The sequence below is a fragment of the Panonychus citri genome, unplaced genomic scaffold (genome assembly GCF_014898815.1).
Source record: "Panonychus citri isolate SS breed McGregor unplaced genomic scaffold, ASM1489881v1 Contig00096, whole genome shotgun sequence".
Taxonomy (NCBI): Eukaryota; Metazoa; Arthropoda; class Arachnida; order Trombidiformes; family Tetranychidae; genus Panonychus; species Panonychus citri.
Window position 1 is genome coordinate 44,936 of NW_026515501.1, and position 23,182 is coordinate 68,117.

General features: G+C 28.5%; 2 protein-coding genes across 2 annotated transcripts; one reads left to right on the top strand and one right to left on the bottom strand.

Annotated features, from left to right (window-relative positions):
- Window positions 1–1,659: 1,659 nt before the first annotated feature.
- LOC128388284 (G-protein coupled receptor dmsr-1-like) lies at window positions 1,660–22,922 on the bottom strand. The gene is made up of 4 exons (XM_053347675.1): window positions 21,785–22,922; window positions 17,038–17,283; window positions 14,055–14,196; window positions 1,660–6,553 (listed from the first exon to the last, which is right to left on the bottom strand). The coding sequence occupies exons 1-4, from the start codon at window positions 22,225–22,227 to the stop codon at window positions 5,759–5,761; spliced, it is 1,626 nt and encodes a 541-aa protein (XP_053203650.1). The 5' UTR covers window positions 22,228–22,922; the 3' UTR covers window positions 1,660–5,758.
- Window positions 8,327–11,002, top strand: LOC128388293 (band 7 protein AGAP004871-like). Its single transcript, XM_053347686.1, has 5 exons — window positions 8,327–9,201; window positions 9,457–9,560; window positions 9,764–9,919; window positions 9,984–10,243; window positions 10,557–11,002. The coding sequence occupies exons 1-5, from the start codon at window positions 9,147–9,149 to the stop codon at window positions 10,891–10,893; spliced, it is 912 nt and encodes a 303-aa protein (XP_053203661.1). The 5' UTR covers window positions 8,327–9,146; the 3' UTR covers window positions 10,894–11,002.
- Window positions 22,923–23,182: the final 260 nt, after the last annotated feature.

Here is a 23,182-nt window from a genome sequence, read left to right on the forward strand (position 1 = left end):
AGCAAACTTCATCTGATTCATTGAAACAATAATCAACAATAACCATAAATTAAATCATACACATGTAGATAGTTAAAGCCTCAACCTACAAGGCAAGTAGATAATTGTAAATAATGATAGTTAAGAAATCTCATCAGAAGTTAAAAAAAATAGTAACAGTAATTGATCTTGATTGGATTACAATGTAAACCCTTGTTTTAATTATCCTGATTTTCAACAATTCATACAATTAATCAGTAAATTAATCTTAATTGTTGCTTTAAAAAAACTCAAAAGTTTAATTGCTCAGGTTTTTTTGATTGTAATCATCAAACTCATCCAATCCAATGATTGCCACCAACATTTTCAACAGATTAATTAACAATCAATATTTTTTAATTGAATTTAACTAATCCAATACATTTTAATTTGCTTTTAAAATTAATCGTTACCGTTAATGGGAAACAACAATTAATATTTTTACACGATAATTATTAGTCTTGAAAATAATGAGAAAAGCTTAATGATAAACAATTAATCAATTACAAGGAGCACAATAAACTAAATCATTACAATTAATATTGACACAAGGTATTTATAGTTAACATGACAATCAGATTTAATAATGAAACTTTTTTTGTTTCTTGGTTGACAAATAAACAGAAAAGTGTAACAATGGGATTAAAACCTATTGGTAAATATTATCTCATCAATTGTTGATTTAATTGTTTCATCCAAATAATTAGTATATGAGAATAATGGAAAATAATGGTTAACAATTATAATCTCTGTTTATAATCATCATCAACACTTTTCTGAGATGAGAAAAACATGAAGGATTAAGAGATGATGGATGAGGAGATATTCATCTTCAAGGATAATCCTTTCGTTAGATTTTCCTTACAATTTTGGTTTACCGTTATTCCAATGGAAATGGTGGACAACAAGTATCGTAGATATGGTAAACCTTCAGGGTTATCGTCATCATGTTTAGTCATGAATCTTTTTGGAATCAAAGAAGGTGAAGAAGAAGAAGAAAAAATCTCATCTTGAACAATTTTATTTGAGAAAAGTTTTTTTCCATTTTCTCTCAGGCAATTTCAATCTCTCATCTCAATCTAATGATATTAAAAACTATTCCCTGTGAATAATATTATTACCATGGTGAAGAAAAATTTAACAACTTTATTCAAAGTGTCTCGTTTGTCTCAAATCAACAGAACTCAACTGAATCTCCCTTTAAACTATTATCACCATGGAATTAACTCAGAGATCACAATTCTCCAATCAGATTAACATGATAATTCAAACATCTTTTTATCCTTTTGATTCATTACCTTTCGATAACCTTACCTGACTTTCCAAGGTGAACTAATGTAATGATAAAAATTCTGGTTAAATTGTAGACAATCAATCCAATTGATAACTAATAGAAGGAGAGAGAGAGAGAGAAAATGCTCAACTTTTGATTAGATTATAGTTGATTGTTGTTTCCATCATTTGATCACTAATCTAATACCTCTCAATCATCATTTCATATTACACAATAAGATACATCACCATCAATATCCTAATCCTCCTCATCATCGTAACTTTTACCGTTATGTTTAGTTATTATTGTTATGTATCTTTGGTAATATTTTTTTCATCTCTCTCTCTCTCTCTCTCTCTCTCTTCCAATCAACACACCATCAACCACACACCCACCCACTCACCTCATCATCAAGAATATCTGACTGATTTGCTATTGACATGTTTCTTCAACCAACTTCACCACCACCACCACAACAACAACCACCCACTCCTCCTCCTATTTATTTTAGCATTATTATTATCATTTGGAAATACCATTTATATATAATATAAATATATATATAAATTGTATAAGATTGATGGGAATTAGTAAACAACATTTCAATTGGAAATAAAATGATAACAATTTAACTGACAGTTAACGTGGTAACCTAATTGCTTAACTTTAATATATCACTTTTATATATTGAAAACATTTTATCATCAACACAAAGATAAACAGAATAGTAGTAAAGTCAAGTTTCAGGTCGTAATCCTTTTACCTTTCAGATTACACCGAGTATTTCATATTCAACTCAAGGTATGAAAGTTTTGTATAGTTTATGCTCTGAATTGAGATATAATCTTCCACCTCTCTCCAACTAATATAATAATTGTTTCACCAGGAAGAGAGTGGGTGGTGGTGTCTGGTATAACAAAAAGTGTTCCTAATGTCAAAACTGTTTCAGAACTTGAGGAATTATCATGAGATTGTAGTTTTCTTCTTAGTTTCCTTCTTTCTTGAGATTTATCCTTTTCTATTATGCAAGAAAGATAAAAACAAACATTCAGATGGAAGTTAAATTTCATCTTCATGGTGATATTTTCACATTAAGAAGGATAATATTTTAGGAATTTGGAGCAATTTTATTCCTCAATTGGGAATAAAACGAAGTGATTATTGTCAAGGGAATGGTAAAAGGTATCAAAGGTAAATAAAGGTTGATTATAAATAGATATGATTACAATATTGATCCAGGATTTGATCATGTAACCATTTTTATCAGCTGATTTTCATCATAATTGTGACATTATAACTGAAGAAAGAATTTCGTTTCAATGTTTTTCATCCTCTTCTTTTTCCAAGATTGATGATGATCATCGAAATTGTTTGTATTCCAATCAATCTGGTTGAGAATTGCAACTAGTAGGAGGTGAATATTATCCTAAGAATTTGTTATTGGAAGAGAGAGAGATTACCCGGCGGAAGAAGATGATAAATGAGAGAAAACTTGATGAACAGGAAGAAGTACAATTCGTTGGAATGGAAATTATATAATATCAGTAGAAGATTAAAGAAAAAAAGATGCAAAGAATAAGATGAAAAATCAGAATCGATTATATTTAAGTTGCTGACCATGAGATCGCTGGTTGACTGGTCAGCGATAAAATTGTTCAGAGACAAGATTGAAGGAAAAAAAAATATTCTTTTACAATCTTTAAATTCTCACCTTGATTTTTCTAATCGAAAGAAAATAAAAGTTATCCTTTCAGCTGAATTTTCACCTTCATTCCTATTCTTAAGCACCATGAACTTTTTCAACTTGAATACCATCGAAAAAAAAGTTCAGTTTAAGCTTTTCGATCTTCATTGAGAAAGAAAATCATTCTATTAGATTATCATCACTACCTATCGAAAATCATATTGAAGTTTAATCTTACGAATGAATCTGAATCTTGAAATTTAGAGTAAAAAATAAATAAAAATAAAAAGAATTTACAATCAGAATCGAGAAAAAAAAGGAAAGAATAAAAATAAAAATTTCCAACGATTTTCTTTTCCATTTGATTGTAACTTCGATCATGATGATGATGGTCATCATTTTCATTCTTTTCATCATGATTATTATTTTCTCAAGTTCCTATTCTTCAAACAAATCTTTCCACTCTTATTAGTCTTATCCCTTATTCCTCCTTTTCATCATCATCATCATCATTTCCAATTCTGAATGTCCAATCTTCCTCTCGATTCACTAAGCACTCCCAATACAAATCAAATAACGGAAACATTGAGTTCGAAAAAAAAATAAAACATTTTTTGTTCAATTTGTTTCATTTACTGAATAATAATAATGATTAATATCACATTATCATCCAATTGTAATGATAACTTATCGAGTAGGAAACAATTGAAATAATCAGAATCGCCATGTTCATGATAGGAAATAAAAGAGTAACAAAAAAAGAGTTGAAGTAATAACTTATTCCAATCTTATGATAATCAACATACAAGGAAATAAATGATAATCATGGTGAAAATTGTTCAGTTCATTTTTCACCGATAATCACACCCACTATTTCACTGTCTGTATCGTTGATTGAATCGTATCAGTAAATAGTTACAATTGGAACGATTTTCCATCATGATTATCGAGAAACAATTAACTGATTCCTTATGTTTGTCTGTAAGTGAAACTATCACAGTTAATTAAATTTAAGAGGCTTTCAACAATTAGCCTAATCAAACTTGATCTATCTAAATTAACTAACCATCGTGATGGTTAGTTAATTGCCTCTGATAAGATATTGACCGTTAATTGGATTTAATATAATCATGATATTGGTCACTTGGTGTTAAATGGTTGATATTGTTGTTGATGGTAAATTGTTATCATGATAATCACTCCCTGGTGTTTATTTAATGATTACCATCATGATGATAATCAATTTTGTCACGTTAATCAACATACTTACAAATTTACTGTTGAGTCTGTTGAATTATAATCTAATTATTTTGATTGGTAAAACCTGAAATTGATCAACAAATTAAATGAATTTTGATCAACCTTGTTATTGATTTAATAAGAATGATTGTCAATTACTTTCTGTCATTTTCTAGGGGTTTTCATTGAAAAAGTTATCTGATTAATAGAATTGAATCAATCATGTTGGTTATGATGATGATTTAATCTTTCAATTCAGTTGAATGAGTAAACGTTTGAAATTACCTCAAGTTACATATTCATAAATCATAAACACTCTGAACAAATGGATAAAGATGAAAATGAAGATGGAAAATAAAATCAATCATGAAAGATCAATAGATTATCAATACCATGAGAATCCTTTGAAATCTCAGGTGAAAATCTGATGAAATTATTTCCTCTTTACTTGACCAGATAAGAAAACGTTTCCAATTAAAATTTGATTATCAACAGTTTTACTGTTGGTCAGTTGGTTGGTCAATCCTTCAGGATACTGTGATTAATTAGCTTGAGAGGTTTAGACTCCCGGTGTGTTTATATTAGCTAAATGTTGGAGTGGGAGTAGGAAAAGGCGGTGGGAATGGGAGGTAACGAAGGAGAAACTGGAAATTGTTATTTATTGTGACGAAGTCTACAGGGTGTGTTCATGTTCAAATTCTGATTTAATTTCAGTCAAATTCAATTGTTTCAGCATAACGATTATCATGATATCGATTTTATCATGTTCCAATATTAATATTAGAACTTTTTTTTTCTCATTCTTTACTTTCATTAAACTTTTTTCTTTCCTCTTTCAACTTTTTTTTCTGATTTTCGTTTTTACTTTTCTCTTCCAATCAAAAATCAATCAACTAATCTAAACACAGAACCAGGGGATGAGTCATCTAATTGTATTTCCGCGAGATAATCTTGATTGATGAGATGATAATTCACTTTGTGGAAAGTTTTAAATTGTTGCAAAACAATCAACTTATTCAAGAAAAAAAATAACATTCCAATTTATACTAAACAATCAGTTAATTGTGAGTTAAGTTGATATAAGCAACTCTAAATCATGATGATTTACTTAACAATAATATTACAATTTATTTGAATTAACTTTCAAATGATAATAATTTACTGATGATCATCATGATTGTTGACAATTTATTAAATACATTTATTTTCCAGTAACAATGATAATAATTATATATTTACTTTTTACATAATAATATTAATCATATTGTTTGATTGTGGCAATTTAATTGGAATCATTAATTGTTTATTATTAGGTTGAAATCTTCGGGTTTCTTTCTGGTAATTAATTGTTGATCATTTTCTTATTTTACTTGTATCACTATGAACATTGATTGGTGAGTCTGATTAATGAATGAATTAAGTTTCAACAGTTGATTAAATTTGATTATATTTAAACTAATACAATTTTTTTTTCTCACAATTATTGATTTTCGTTTAATTGTTACATATACGAATTGGTTTTTCTTTCTCAATTAAGTTAATTTTTAGAGGAAAAATAGTTTGGCAAAGGTGTGACGAAACTGTTCGGACATTGTACAGTAGAGGATAAAGTTGACCGCACTGTTGATCAGCGCTAGAGTGTCCAGTATATCGCCTAAGGGATAATAGACTGCGTGAAAAAATGAATCACCAAAGATGCCACTTAATAGAGCGATGAATCCGGTGGGAAACTCGGTGGCCAAGAAAAGTAATAAAATGCTTAATAACATTCGAGTGGTTCGATCACTTTGAGCACTCGAACCTGAGTTGACGATGCTGATACTTGTTGACATTTGATGGTGCGAGGTTGCGACACTTTTAACATTTGTCTGAGGTTGAAATGGTTGAAGTGTTGTGATTGAAGGTGAAGTGATTACCGCTGCTATTGTTGGTATCGACGAGGTCGAGGTTGAGGTTGATGTACCATTGATTGTTGTCGTTGTTGATGACGGGTTTAGCTTTACTTTACGATATGGATTTACCTCTGGATGGGTCGGTGATCCTCCACCAGGAAATTGATTGTTGTTGTTATTGTGATTGGTGATTAATGGTGGGCAGACTGTTAATGAATCCTCTGAGTACTCACTTTTAACGGTTCCACCACTGGATGAGGCTAAATTGTAACAGTTTTCCTTGAGACGGCGTTTCCGTTTATCGGCCTCAAGAACTGCGTGAATTAAAGCCCAACTTAAGTAGGTCAATAGTATACAAGGCACCAATTTAGTTCCAACACTGAAAACCCAAAAGTTGATTCGTTTCAAGGATTCATTATGATTAACAGAGATATCGCTCCAATCAATCTATTGGTTGATCAGAATAAACAGAAAAACAATTAAGAATAAAATCAAGAAAATTTATCAAATTTCAGCATTTTCAATGTTCCATCATCATCATCATCATCATCGCCATGAAAATGATCATCTTGCTGATCATTGAATCGAAACTGAAAAAAAAATTGATTCCAATTATTGACCAATGATCCATTCGTTTTCTCACCCTAATTGAGTTTTACCAAAAACAAAGGAAACAATTAACTTTTAAAAGCTAAATTAGATTAACTTACAATTAAGTTAGAGTAAGTTATTGAATTTTTCATCAGGGAGGGAAAAAGTTATTGATCGATTTCAGTCTGATAATCATGAAATTTATAAATTATCAACTAACTAATAGCATCTTTTAGTTTATTTTTCGATAAATATTTAATGATAACAAGAATGTCAGAACTAAATCATGATGATGAAGTAAATTGTGTCACAAAAATTTGAAAAGAACAGAAGAGAAAAGTTTTCCGAATTGAATCAACAGAGAGAAATTGAAATAACTGTAAATTCAATTAGCAGGGTATACATAAAATTCAGTTACAGGGGAGGGAAAGTACAGATAACAATAGGATAAACATGATGGAGAACTCATAATTCAAAGTTATTACATTGGAAAAGAAGAGAGAAAGAAAGACAGAAAGTGTTAGTTTTTTATTTTCAATTCTCGAACTCGAAACATTTTGAAATTTTGTTCTAAATCAGGAAAATGTATGTTTAACCATCGATGTAAACGAGAAATTGATGAAATGAATACCACAGGGAAAAGGGAAAATTTTACATGCAAATACATCGGATTATCAGTGGATTTTGTAATTGAAATTATATTCAAATAGTCGGTGAATTTATCCATTTTCAACCTAATCCTGAGGAACCAGGATCCACTCATCCTTTGATTAAGTAAATAATTGATTCACTTTGATATTCTGGTTGATTGTTGGTCTGGTTGTTTAGTATTCAATTGATTATGATGTGGATTCAATCAGAATACATAATGTGTAATATTTATCAAAGAAAGAGAATCAGTTGATTGTGACAATGATTCTGTTAACATCATGTTTGATTATTCTGATGATTATGATAAGTGTTATCATCTATTCATGGGTTTGATCAAGATAAATGTTAATCATATTTAATACTCTTTGATTGTTGATCAAAAGGGAAAAGTGATGAAAATAATTGCTCAGATTTATTTCCAATGGATTTCATTTGATGATAATAATGATGACAAATAGATTCCGTTATTGTTATCAACAAGATAATATATCCAATCATTAAGGGAAACTGTTTCCATCTTAAATCCTTTCAATTGATATTCAATGTTGATGCTGAGATGGTCATCATCTTAGTGGACAATCAATATTACAGTTATAATAATCTGATACTCATTGACTATAATTGTCTCATGATTAACTACAGGATCATCATGATCCATTAGATATAAGAAAAAAAAAAGTTTATCCAAATTCACATTATATTTTATTCAATCAACAATCAATAATATGAGAGTGCAAATGAAATTTAATCCATTGATTATGATTATCCAATCAATTATATTCATCAACATGATTATCCTTTCATCATGATTATAATCATGATGGATCAATTTTAAGTAATCAATTCTTATATATCATCATCAAGATATTAAATAACATCACATTTGAATTAATAACAATCGAAAGTGAAAAATAAAAGTTCTAGAATTTTCAATTCGATAGTGATCAAGTTCAATCATCTTATCGTGACAATCATGATCAACAATAAGATAATTAAGTTGATACATTAACTATTCAATAATCAATTGTAGTAAAAATTTTGAAATAAATTGCTGATTTTATTATGTAAAAATCTTTCATAATTTGTTGATTGTTGACAGTGATAGTTAATCAATTGCTTCGTGATTTAATAATTTATCATCAACATAGTCTTAATCATCATCTTTACGTGATTGTCAAACTTAAAACTTGAATATTAATCAACAATTAAACTAATCAATACACTTATTTTGATGTGAATCAAATCAAGTAAATTGTTACCCAATCAGGTTAATTGTTGAAAATTTAAAAATCACATTGGCTTAGAAACTGATCAAGATGATGATTATTGATCACAAGGGATCATATTGATTTAATTGTTAACCATTAGATTTATAAATTACATTTATTTACCTTGAAAATTATCATCCGAAATCATCATAATCATTATGATCATCATTGTCTTTGATCATGATTATCGTTACTTCATTGAGACAATTTAAACTTGATTCTGTTACAGTTAATTTGGTTTCTCTTGAATGATTTAATTATAGCAATTTTAATTTACCCTAAAGGTTAATTTATATTTACTCTTTTACTAGTTAATTACTTTAGTTAATCACTATTGTTAATCATATTAAACTTACTAGCTAAGTAAATAACATCCTAACTATTGACATTGATGTTTAATTGTTCTTGATCAAGTTAAATTGTGCTCGTTCATATTACCAACAGTAATCCTTATTAATTATGTGAAACCATTGATTCAATTTTAATTATTTTCCCGACTAATTGTTACAATTTATATATTACTTAAGACAATGACTTTGAATCAAATTGAGTCAAGTGAAAGGACAATAGGATATCAACAAAGCGGTGAGTTAATTGTAATCATTATAATCCAATTGTGATCCTCTTAACTCAATCAATTGATTAACTAAATTAATTGTCCTGTTTACCACCATGAACACTTAAAACCATCAATCAATAATCAATCAATAAACATTGTTGAACCGATTAAATTTCATTTTGAAAGAAAACAATTTATTAATAGTTGTTGTTAACTAGATCACAATCAATATGAATTAATTTTACTACAATTAATTAAATTGTTTGTTTCTAATTTTACAGAATCAGAAGTTGCAGATCGACCAGTAATAAGTTTCATTTTACTTTCACTTTCAATTTTCTTGATTGTCGCTTTATTACCGTTATCATTTCTCTTCGTGATTGAGGTAAATTGTTCAAAACAACAATTAACTAATTGTTCAATGTGCAAAATTAAACTACTAAACCGATAATCCAAATCACTATCGATAACAACCAACAATCATTGGTACCGAGTGAATGAAAAAAGTTAAATGGATAACATTTGATTCATTCATAGTTTTGAGTCTTCTCACAACTAGATTTACTAATTGTTGGTCTAATCAAATAGATAATCAAGGAATATGAAAGAGCGGTCGTTTTCCGATTGGGTCGCCTAAAGAAGGGCGGGGTTGAAGGTCCTGGAGTTCATGTATTAATCCCTTGTATCGATACATTATCCAAGGTTGACCTGAGGACGATTACATTTGACGTTCCACCTCAAGAAGTAAATTGTTTCACTTAATTGTTGACAAATTTTTCTACACATTCTTAATTATGTTCACTTTTAGATATTAACTAATGATTCGGTAACGGTTTCCGTTGATGCAGTAGTTTATTTCCGTATTTGTAATCCAATCTTCGCGGTGACAAATGTCCAAGATTATCGACGATCAACCCAATTATTGGCTGCGACAACTTTACGAAATATTTTGGGCTCAAAAAGTTTAGCTCAATTGTTGAGCGAATTGGAAACAATTAGCTCAACTCTAAAAGCTAATCTAGATAAAACTACTGATTCCTGGGGAGTTAAAGTTGAACGAGTTGAAATGTAAGTAATCAGTTGATTATTAGAGGATAACAATTAACTTGATTATAATTCTCATTGCAAACAATTAACCAAGAAAAAAATCAATTGAGAATTGGTTTAAAAACAAATAGTTCACCTTCAATTGTAACCCTGGAAGTAAATTAATTACCTCGAATCATCAATATATTAATAAGTAATCAATAGAAATGATTAATATTATATTATCATCTTAAAGTTAATCGATAGTCAAATTTATTAATTTAATGGTAAATCAATCAACTAAATTTTCTGTTTTTTTTGCACTTCTATTCATTTAAATTGCTTACGATTAAAGTAAAGACATTCGTCTACCAGTTCAACTTCAACGGGCGATGGCAGCGGAAGCGGAAGCGATGAGGGAAGCTCGAGCTAAAGTTGTCGCCTCGGAGGGTGAGCAAAAAGCTTCTCGAGCTTTAAGAGCGGCATCTGAGATAATGGCCGAATCACCGGCGGCCCTTCAATTGCGATATCTTCAAACACTCAGCACAATTGCAGCGGAAAAAAGTTCAACGATAATTTATCCAATTCCAATTGACATGTTCAGTGGTTTAACTAATTTAACAACAACTAATCAATCAACAAATCAACAACAATCAGCAAATCATCCGATAATCATTAATGGCAAAAAGTAAATCAAATAGATCCAACCAAAAATTATAAAACTAAATTGTATTGATCACAATAATTTAGATTGATTATCATTCAATTCGTCATATTATTTATTAAAATTAACTAATTTAAGCATTTTTTCAAAATTAATCACAAGCTAATTGCTGACAATTAGAAGACAATTGGATAACATTGAGCTACCAGGTCACTTTGACTCAAGTTTAATTGCAGATTTGGACTGATTTTCATGTCAATTAGATTTGATTAGAATTGATTGAAAAATTTTCTTCCATAAGCATAAATGAGAAACAAAAAACTAATAGTTAAATTAACCCATTAATTGAATGCTAATTAACTTAATCATTGAAATAATCATTAGGCAAATGAAATTAACGGTGAGACTCAATGTGACTTTAATTAAGTTTTAATTGATCCGAAAAAAGTGGAAAAAAAAATTGGTAAATAATAATTGAGTTTTCATCAAATTTAAAGATTAATTATAATTTTAATTGAATCAGTAATTAATAAATTGTCATTAACATCACCATCATCATTTACTAATTGTTGAATTGGTGCAACATCAAAAAATCAACCAGTGTTAATTGTTGATTACATTTTCCACTAGTTAATTATTAATAAACAAATCTGATTATCTTAAGGTTGACATTAATTAAGTATAAAAAATATTTATTAAAACATTGATTTAAAATCAACACCTCAATGATTTAATTGTAATTGGAAATGTCAACAACTCCAACAATTAAGTTGAACAATTAAAAAGTACAAATAAAATAAAACTTTCATCAAACAAATTGAAAGCAATTAACTATTACACATGCAAAAAAAAACAATATTTAATTGCCATTGACATGAATAGCTAATCAAGTTGATTGTTGACTTAAATCATGATTAAAATGATCAACATGGAAGCTTAATTGTTAATCAATAATCAGATTGATTGTCCAGACAAAATAACATTGTAATCAACTAATAGTTTAGTTCATGTTATCAGTATGGAAACACAATTGAAAAGGTTCATTTAACAAGAGGGAAAACTCATAAAAAGTTCAGATTTCCCATGAATTCACCATGTTAACAATGCGATAATAAAATCATCTTGATTATATACAATTAACTCAAGTAAGAAAACAATTAACTTTCAACCTTACAACAATTAAATTATCCTTTGAGTGTAAAAAGTTCACAATTAATAAATTTACTTTGAGTAGGTTAACTTATCTAATATATTAGAAAAACTAATTAATTGTAAATACTCATTAGTTTTTAATTGTAATTAATCAATAAATATAATCTTAATATTATCTGAAAGGTAAAGGGATTAAGGTGAAATAATTAATTAATCATTGTTTTAGTTATTTTAATTCCTTACTAATTGTTTCTACCTTATGAATGATTTATTAATTACTCTTTGTAATTAATTGTAATCATTTGCTTTTTTCTCATAATAATTAACTTGATAATATTTTCTTAATCATTTAGACGGTTTATCATCAACAATTAGCTTGATCATAACTGTAGGATTTTATATCAATCATAACAATTAAGGTATTAATTGTCTTCTATATCCTTACCTATGTGTAGTTTGTACTAATTAAACTAATTATAATCCCAATTAATTGAATGATTAATGTCTAAATATACATTTGCAATCAACTTTTCACATCAAGTTGACAAAATAATCAAACCGTTTAGACAATTACAATCAAATCAAATTTAATTTAATTCTGAATTTGATTGATTGTTTGAAATATGTGAATTAATGATTTTATGGTTGATAACAATCAAATTCACAATTAGAATGAGTAAAAAAAAAGTTCTACTTCATCAGATTAACATTTATTTTCCATGAGGATCAGAACTTCAGGATTCCGTTATTATTATTACTCCATATGAATAATAAGAGAGGGAAAAAAGTTGAAACAATTTTTTTTCTTCTCATTCTTTATGATGAATTATTAATATTCATATTATTATTACATGGGATTCTGATTTCTCCCATGAACTTTTACTACTTCCCAGGTTATCTGATTATCAAAGTTAAGCCAATTTTTCATTCCTAAGTTTTTACATCTCAAAAAATCTGAAACACTCATTCTGACAACTTGGAAACTCAGTTACATGGAAGCAATTTTTCAGATTCTGATCCAGAATCCATGGTTATCATTACAGTTTCTCGTTTTCTTTTTACTTCGTCAAGGTTTTCATTCATATTTATTTCATTATGATTAAGATGATGATGAGGAAGATGAAAAATACACAAAAGTCATTTCCGACTTTTTTTTTATTCATCAAGAGTTTCAACATTTGTCATATTATATCATTAGAAGCTCAAGAATGAGTATAAAAAAAGTTGATAGGAATTCATGAGATGATAAATTATCTTCATGGTTAGAGTTTTCTCCCCATCTATTCATTGTTATCATGTAATTCAGCTGAAAAAGTGATCAGATGATTGTTATATTATTTGGACTAGGGTAACATTTTTTTATGGAGAATTTGGATTTTTTTTAATTTCCACCAACACAGAAATGAAAACTTTCATCCTGATTTGCCTGATAAAAAATTCTGATCATTTTCACATGATGAATTCAGAAGTAAACATTGAATAACCAATGATATAAATATAACAAGTTGGAAAAATATTTCCATCCACTTGAAAGACTTGTATTTGTATTTACCTTGATTCTTACATGTATAAACATGTTATCTGAACAATTTCCTCTCTCTCTTCATGATAGAATCCATTTCACTTCCATGAAATCTGTTTTCAAGTCACCAAGCTACTTAAAAAACATACTATTTACTTGATAATAGATAAATATTATCATGAAATCAACCGAGGAAAAACTGAATCAAATTAAATAATATTACCATAAAGACTCAACAACAAAAACTCAGAAGCAAGTTTCACTTTGAAACGTTATTATTATCATTTTCACCACTATCATACCGATCAACTGATTGCCAATTTAGTTATTTATTTTACTTAACTGATTGTTGTTTTCCTTTGTATAAATACATTATCAGGATATTACAGTTGAATGACTGATTGTCAATTGATTGAATTAAATCAAATAGTAAACAGTTGTCTAAGGCATGATGATGATAATGTTCGTGATGATGATCATGATGATGATGATGATAGTTAGTCAAATAGACTTACCTTGAAACCTCCAGCACCATTGTCTTTAACGGTAAAAGTCAAATACGTTGGCACGAAAAAAATGGGAATACAAATGTAGGTCGCAACGATTAACCAACGGGCATTGCTCATTGTACACCAGCCACGACTTTGTGTTGGAAATCTGAACAGAAAGTAAGTAAACAATTAGCTGATTGTCTTCAACCTAAATTTATTTTTCCAATGAGAATTCAAATTTACTCATTAGATGTCATCTAGAGTAACAATCATGATCATCATTGTTAGAGCAATAATCTTATGCCACATGAAAACATAACGGTAATCTTGTATTTATCATGTTGCATTCAAATCCCAAATCCCCTAGGGCATTTTTACCGTTATTTTGGTTTTCCTTGTATAAGTATACAAACAGTACAAGATTTTTTTGCTCAGCCCTGTAACCACGATGTAAGAATCAAACCTTTGCCTCTACTCAGGACTATTCAGCTATTCTCGCCGATGATTTTTCATCTTCGTGATAACTATGAGTCCTAGAGACTCGAGACTTGAACGGTATGAGTTTGATATTCAATTTTCGTATTGAAACATCAATGTCGTTCAGGTCATTGGTGAACTAACGTGTTCAAGTCTCTGAGAAGATGAAAAAACGTCCATGAAAAGCTGAATCTTTCCTCATTTATCACAACCAATTTGTTGTAATTAAAACAAAAATAAAAAAAATGATCTTCATTTATAATTGTTAATGACAATTGATACAAATTGTAGTAAATTAACATTGACTGACCTTTAGGAGGTGACGATTAAAGTAAAAACCTTAATTTACATAATTAACAAAAAAGACGGAAACATGAATTGTACAATTAACGATAGGACGAAAACTCTGATTTAACCTTTAATTCATTAATGTTGAATCACAATCAAAGTTATATGATTACAATTAGTTGACATTTACTAGTTAAATGTAAATAAAGCAGAAAATGGATAATCAGTTATCACTGTTGTCAAACAATTAACAATTAAGTTAATTTCTTTCGTTTAATTTTTCACCTCGTATCCTTTTCCTCACCATAAAGATGAGATGAAACAACACAAAATGATTATAATACTAATGAAAAGTAATCTACTAATTGTTGAGAGTTAAAAATTGAAATTCTACCAAGTAAATTAATGGGGAAAAAAATTATGATGGAAAAAAAAAGTTTCATAAACTTATTATCATTATTAATGATGATGGTATAATGATTATCATGGATGATAATAGTAATCAACATGATATAACATTCACCCTGATACATTTAATGATAATCATCAAGCATTAGGATATACAATATGAATTTACTATTGCTACTTTACTTTGTTTAAATTAATAACTCAGCAAGAAGATATTATTATTATTATATATCAGGAATATCATGAAAATGAGGATGAACTTTCTTCATCTTCTTTGCTTGGTAACATTTTGCTTGGTGAAGTGAGGTGTTAATTCAATTGTTACCAACAATTGAATTTAATTTACCATCTTCAATGAATATTACCATGGGCTCTCAGTATATATATTCATTAAAATACATGATGATATTGATAACAAAAGGGTTTATGGTTCATAATGTTTGACTCTAGGGTCGATGTGTTTGATTACATGCAGGGGAAAATGTTTAAGATTTGAATTTGAACATTTCCAGGAAGTTGGAAAATGAAACAAAAAAAAAGAGAAGCCAGAAAATTCAATGGATAATATTTGATATCAATTGAGTTCATCTAAATTCAACGGTTTGAGTTGAGAATTTAAATTCAGTGTATTCTAATTCATGTTTTTGTTTTGTTCTTCGTGATATTTGACAAACAAACAGTTCGAGAATTGATAATCAGTTGAGCGCGAGAAAAGTTTCAATTTGAAATTTGATTTTTTTCTCTCTCTTGTTTCTCCTTTTTTCCCTCTTATATTCAGTTCAATGAATTTCTAGTTTGACTTCAGTATTATTCATCGTCATCATGATCAAGAGGGCGGGAGAATCTTATTCATCTCTGTGTATTGATCTGCATTACTTTTCTTCTCTGTGAATATGTTGAAGGAGAGATTTCATCTTCCGCCTCTCACTCTCTCTCTCTCTCTCCTTGATATTAGTTGTTTTTTTCTCCCATGTAACTCACTCTAATATCTTATTTAATGCTTTTGCCATGATGATGATGATAAAAAATGATGTTTCAATCAAATCGTAAATAGATGAGAGTGGATTTGATTGGAGTGGGAAATGAATCAAATCCATTGAACCTCGATCATGATAATCTTGAAATACTATAATATTGATACTTGACCGTTCATCTTGAAATTATCAACATGATGATCAGTTTAATCGTATGAAATGATCACAATCAAATTTTTCCAAGAATCATCTCTCGAACCCTTTTGATTCAATAATTCAAATCTCAAGTAAAACTACAAAAACTTTCCAACAATTTAAAGTCGCTCGAACTAATTTCTTGCTATTAGAACATTAAAATTATTATTTACTGGATTCATTGATTTCGATTATCAATTATCCTCAACCAAAGTAAAGATAATTAACTAATTATGGTAAAAATTATTAACACTCGAGAGGTAAAGATAATTAATACCAAATTATTATGATAATAATAATGACAAAACAATTAGTTAATTGCTCAGGTTGAGCATGAATATTAAAGTTAATCAAAACTTGGATGATTAACAAGAAAAAGTCTTAATCAAATTGTACAAATAACTTTATCAATCTAATGATAGCTTATTAACAATTTCCTAAACAAGTAATTGATTAGTTAATTGTGTATCTGATTATCAATTTGGGCACAGTTATCATCACCTTAAGGGTTTAATTATCAATATTGATTAACAAAAAGCCATCAATTAAACACAAAAAACTTGATAGAAAAACAAATTAACACAATACAATAAGAGGCAAAATTTGATAAATTGTAAATGATTAAGTAAATTGTTACTGTATTAAGATACACTTTTGATACAAACCTTACTGATAAGTATCTCCAAACAGCCAAAAGTACTGTTAACCAGGTTGATATTGAATGGACAACCAGAGTAAAGTGAGCATGGAAAAGTGTAAACATTGTCCATCCATAACTGTAAATTTCATCAGCTGATTGATGAACTTGAATATAATGATGAATTGCAAAGGGAATATAATCCATCATGACCAGCATATCGGCGACTGCTAATCCAGTTAAGATATTATTGGTAGCTGATAGTAATTCCTTCCTGTGTATTGGTCAAAAATTTTATCGAAAAAAGAAAAGAGAAAAATAAATGATGACATGGAAGAAAAAAAAGTTCCATTGGTCAGTTCGATTGTTGTTTTTTCTTTTTACTCATTTTCCAAGTTCCAAATTTCTATCTTATTACTATTATTCTGATTGTAATTCTGTGTTCATATCTCTCTTTTATTAATTGTCGTTTTTACCGCGAAGTATTCACTAAATTAAACTGAATTTAGTTTAATTTAATCACAATCAACACATTGATTGTTGGTGTTAAATTGTTTCCAATTTAACTTGATATTTCATTAAACTGTATGTTAATCATTGGGTAATATTATTATCTGAAAAAAAGGATATGGTAATGAGTGAATATTTAGATAAATGTTACAGTGGAAACAATTTAATCTAATTGTAATCAATTGGCAAATCTAATTTCCTGAGTGTTGATAGCAACAATTAGCTATTAGCTATTAACCATCATAATTATCATATCGTCACAATGATATTGATTATCATGACAACCAAATTACCAAGTCAATTTTGGATAATCAATTGGTTAATGAATCAATTTCCGTATTAGTCTAATTGTAATGGACGAACAATCAAAATTAAACAACTACATTAACAATCTAAGGTACAGAAAGAAAATGATTCAATTTGAATTGTTAAACTTTTCCTTGATGATTAACTTTTTCCTTATTCTTTTTCTAGAAAATAATAATAATTCACTAACTACAATTACGATTATGATTAAATTTAATTCCAAATGAGAGAGTAACATGATCGTTACAATTGTAATTTCTTCGTAAACAACAATCAAAAGGAGTAAAAAAGAGAATAGAAACTTAAGTAAAGTTCTAATGTGGAAAATTGTTCTGAAAATGATAAGGTGAATGTCGAGGAATAGGAATCATTCATTTCCATCATGAAAAAAGTATCATGAAGAAAGTAGATTACTATTAATTTTACTTTTCTTTTCACTGATTCCAATTTCTTTTTCTCTCTCTCATGTTTGATTATCATTAAGCTCATGGAGAAGAAAAAAAAAATATTCTTCATGAAGTTCAAGTCACTTACACACATACACTTATCGTTAGGAAGGAAAAAGTATTCAGAGCACTGAGAATGAATAATCATCATGATTTAATATAATTTCATGTTCGGAATAATATTTTTCCATCACCAAATGGACAAGGAGGAGGAGAATGAATCAGAATCAGTTAACTTGATTATCGTCATGATAATTGAGCATATTAAACCATTAGCAATCAATTGTATCAGATTAATAATCTCAATCTATTTGTTAATTTACCTGATTGAAACTTATCACTGATTCAATTGGTCTAATAGTTAATCTTTGCCTCAACTTTCATTCACTGGATTCAAGTGTTAGAATGATAAATTACTACATGATTAACATGATAACTTTTGAATAGTTAATTTGATATTAAACGAAAAATTAACTATCAAATCTTTAACCATGCAAATGGTGATGATGATGATAAATGTTGATTGTTGTTAATGTGATTTAATAACTAGTGTATATGTTTTATATTAATGTTTCATGTGGTGGTAATGATACTCTGAATACTGAATTATCTTCATGATGATTTATGAATTGGTTCAGACGGCGGAAAAAAAATGAATCAATCTAAAGAATAGGATGAAAATTGTAACAATTAACTGAAAAGATAATCAACCAACATGTTTACATAGTAATATTATTCAGAGTTTCCTCATCATGGTCATGTTTTCCCATCAGAATTTTAGGAAACTTTTGGCTTATATTTACAGTTTTCTGGAACTGACCACTGTGTCCACTTACTAACATGAGAATATATTGTTTTCTTGTTAGTTATTTTTGTTAGAACTTGAAAATGAGAGAATCTGAGAGAATGTTTTCATGGTGAGAGAATTTGAGAGAAAATAAAAACTGGAATCATCTCCATGAATGAGATGAACCAATTTATTCATGGTGGTAACTGATTCTGTTCATGAAAATGTTACCTTATTTCCTTGTGAGTAGATGATGAAAATGGAAATCAAATTAATAGTTAAACTGTGTTGATGTGATGCAGATAAAAGGTGAATGATAATGATCATCATGAAAAAGAAGCCTGTAAATTCAGAGGAATGAAAATTCAGGAAGATATAAAGTGAGAGGAAAAAAGAGAGAAAGAAAAAGATGATATTTATTCATGTGGAAAAAAATATATTCATGGTAACTAAACTTTATACACTGTATTACATAAGGAAGGAAGATGAAGAAGAATTATAATTCTGTCAGAATTATCAGAATTCAACCAACGAAGAGTAAAAAACGATGTTCATTGTTGTTTTTTATATTTTCTATTCGAATTCAATTCTTTCTGTAGAACTTTTTCTTCTTCTTCTTCTCTTGGTTCATCTTCTTTTCATCAAATTGGTATTTAAAAATATGATGATGATAAAGATGAAGATGATTCAATTTCCATCATCATTTACTCAGCATCTTTTCATCATCAATTTGTTGGTGGAAAATGAAAATGATCAAAAATCATGAGAGCAACAATTTTGCTCCTTCATGATACTATTACATAAGAGTAATTCTGATTAACTATTGACAATTAACTTAACGAGTCACCAATTAGATATTATTAATACAATCTTATTATGGTAAATTTAAATAATCTCATTCTAATTGTAGTAATTTAATACAAATTAAAAGGATTAACTCATTGACTTTTTCATGATGATTAGGTTGAACAATTTTCTCCTTCAAATTGTATTTAATTAACGTGTTAATCATTTAGTTTAATTAACTTATCAGGAAATTTGATATTCTGAGGAAAATGTTAATCATGAGTGTGCGTTAATTGGCTAAGATACTCTGTAGCTTTTTAATTAAAGTTTCATCATCATTTCCGATTTAATTGATTCCTCATTTAATTATCATGTAATTTGAGGTATTCAATGAAAGATTGTCAACTCGAGTTTTGTTTGTTTCTTATTAGGTTTCAATGTATTCAAAATTTTCCCCTGAAATTCAAGAGTCTCTTCATGTAACCTGTTGCTGAGAGATTTCCTAAAAATTGATAGCTCAATTTTCAAAGGTAAAACCTTTAGGATAATGAGAATTCACTTAGATTCTGATTGAGAATAAATGATTTATCATGAAAGGAAAAATGGACTATCGTCATTATCATCAACTTGGAATAATATTTTCACTACTAAATGATTTTCATGTTATTCAGACAAGGAGAAGATAATTGAAATCAACTGAATAACAAACTAATTGGAGATAATATTTCAAACATTTCTGAATATTCAACTGATTCTGTTTATTGATCATCATTATTATCAACTGAGTATTTTTATCATGAATGAATATGAATCGTATTACATTTCCAATGATTGTAATCAGATAATTGTATGGAAATAAACTAGAAAACAGTAAGATTGATGATTAATAATGAATAAAACTAGAAAACAAAATCAGAAAAAACTTTTTTGATTGTTGGTGATCAGTAAATTGATATGATTTAGGTAAACAATTAAGGATAGTAATCAACTAAATAAGGGCAATGAATATTATTACAATAATAATAATATTATTCAAATCAATAATCAGTAATCAGTTAACTAACCAATTGATTTGTGGTGAGTTGGTTGATTATCATTGGAAATCACATTCAACTGAAACTGTTAGTCTATCAGAATGTTAATTACTCTTTATAGTTGATTAACTGCAATCAACTCAATATTATTGCTATTTAGTTTAATAATATATGCAAATCACATTGTGCTCATAATTAAAGTCTCAACTATCATGGGAACTCACAGAGCTGAAACAATTAAAACCCTGAATCTGAACAATGTTTCTTGATAATCATTATCATGATAATACTTTTCTATGATTAAATTCAATGTCTCTTTCACTTGTTCAAGAATTAAGTTTATCTTTATTCATATTTCATGATGAATTTCATGGGGAAAAAAATATTCATACAACTTGAATGATTAAATTGAACACATTTCAAGTTAAAAATACACAATTAACAAATCAACTTAATCCATTTTAATCTGATAATGTATTAGTTGACGATTATTATTATTATTACATTTGAAAGTTTATTAATCCACCCAAATGGATAAAAATATAAAAAACTTTAATCTAAAATCACTCAACTTATTGTATGAATTTTTCACTTCATCTCATGAGTACAACGATTATAATTTTAATCTTTAATTGTTATTAGTTAAATAACAACGGATTAACAGTTCACAACAATTAAACCTTCAATCAATCAAATGACCTGCACAATTAAAAATTATTATAATCAATAAATTGATTCTCATCATTTTAAATTGCGCCTTTGCTGTTGATAATTTACAACTTTGTCTTTACTGAGATCAACTGAATTTGATTAAAGTGTGAATATTATCAGTTAATGGTTGATTGCATTGACTAATTTTAGATTGACAATTAATTTAATTTTAGGTATGAAATGTTAATTAATTACCTTGTAAGTACAATTATATTTAGTATATTAGTTACGGTGCCAAAGAAACAGATACACAAACTTAAATATCCATGAATTGAACTGTATTGATCCTTAAACTTGAACAAAGTTGATGAAATTGAATTAAACAAATCACTTGAATTATCAATTGGATTATTGTTGATTGTGATATTACAATTAACACAATTTGTTGATTGTTCATAATTTGAATAAAATGAAGTCACTGTTGTCGATTGGGTTGTTGTTACCTGTGTAGTTTCATTGAGTAACATCATCTCATTTATATTAATGATTCCTGGTGGTGTTGATGTTGTTGTCGGTGATGATGATGATGATGATGATGATGCAGATGATGCTGATTGTGGTGGTGGTGGTGGTGATGAAGGTGATGAAAAAGGTTGCGGTAATGGTGATGAAGATGCTGTTGATGCATCTATCATCATGTTAATGATGAAGGTCAACAATTGAAACGACACTTTGATGAAATAAAAATTCAATCAATTTTACGAGGAAAGAAAAATAATTAACTTCAATCAGCTAATTGAAAACTTCATGATTATAAATAGAAATCATATTAATAATTAAAATGGATAAACACAGGTAACAATTAGTGGATTTTGTTAACAATTAGAGAGACACAAATTGTGATGACAAACTAGAAATGAGTAAGAAAAACACAAAAGAGGTTTGATCTTGGACAGTGGTCACTAAAACCAGATCGTTATCTTATCACCAAGATGATTAAGTTAACACCGATGATGATAAATGTTCAGCATTTGATAATAATGATAAATTATCAGTCTTCAATTTGAAAAGATGTGATAAAATATGAAGACATTATCATGACTGTTAATGGATAACAAGTGATGAAGTTTAACCCATGGAACTTTTTTCTTCTCTCATTTTCTCTCATTCCAGGAATGATTATCATCTACAGAACTTTTCTCATTGTCATCCTCATGAACATCATCATTATTTATCTTCTACCATTCGAATATTTTCATTTTTTTCTCTTTCTCTCTCTCTCACTTACTTTTTCTTCCTTCTTATTCAACTAATCTTCTTGTTCGCATCTTCATTAAACCCTGAGATGAAACAAAACCCACTCCGATCATCGATGGTGAATAATCATCACTCTCAGTTACACAATCAAATTTGGAATGAGTCGAAGTCATGGTTATTCCAAGATTCATGGGGAGAAATGAATTTACGATAACTCATGAGCAAGAACTTTTTCCTTTTCCCATTAGAACCTTTTAAGGTGAATTCTGTAGAAACTTTCATTTTCTTGCCCTTCGAACGCCATCTAATGGTTCTAATGGCCATTCGATGAGTTCATTTTATCGGTGCTCAGAATATAACATGGGAATCATAATCAGTTTATCCTCACATGGGAAA

Bases quoted from the DNA above. Each gene is read 5' to 3' on its own strand.
- LOC128388293 (XM_053347686.1), top strand. From the start codon at position 9,147: ATGACTTTGAATCAAATTGAGTCAAGTGAAAGGACAATAGGATATCAA. The intron at 9,561-9,763 runs GTAAATTGTTCA...CTAATCAAATAG, and splicing joins CATTTCTCTTCGTGATTGAG to ATAATCAAGGAATATGAAAG. The intron at 9,920-9,983 runs GTAAATTGTTTC...GTTCACTTTTAG, and splicing joins TTGACGTTCCACCTCAAGAA to ATATTAACTAATGATTCGGT.
- LOC128388284 (XM_053347675.1), bottom strand. From the start codon at position 22,227: ATGATGATAGATGCATCAACAGCATCTTCATCACCATTACCGCAACCT. The intron at 14,197-17,037 runs GTTTGTATCAAA...CTTTCTGTTCAG, and splicing joins TGGAGATACTTATCAGTAAG to ATTTCCAACACAAAGTCGTG. The intron at 6,554-14,054 runs GTAAGTCTATTT...ATCAACCAATAG, and splicing joins ATGGTGCTGGAGGTTTCAAG to ATTGATTGGAGCGATATCTC.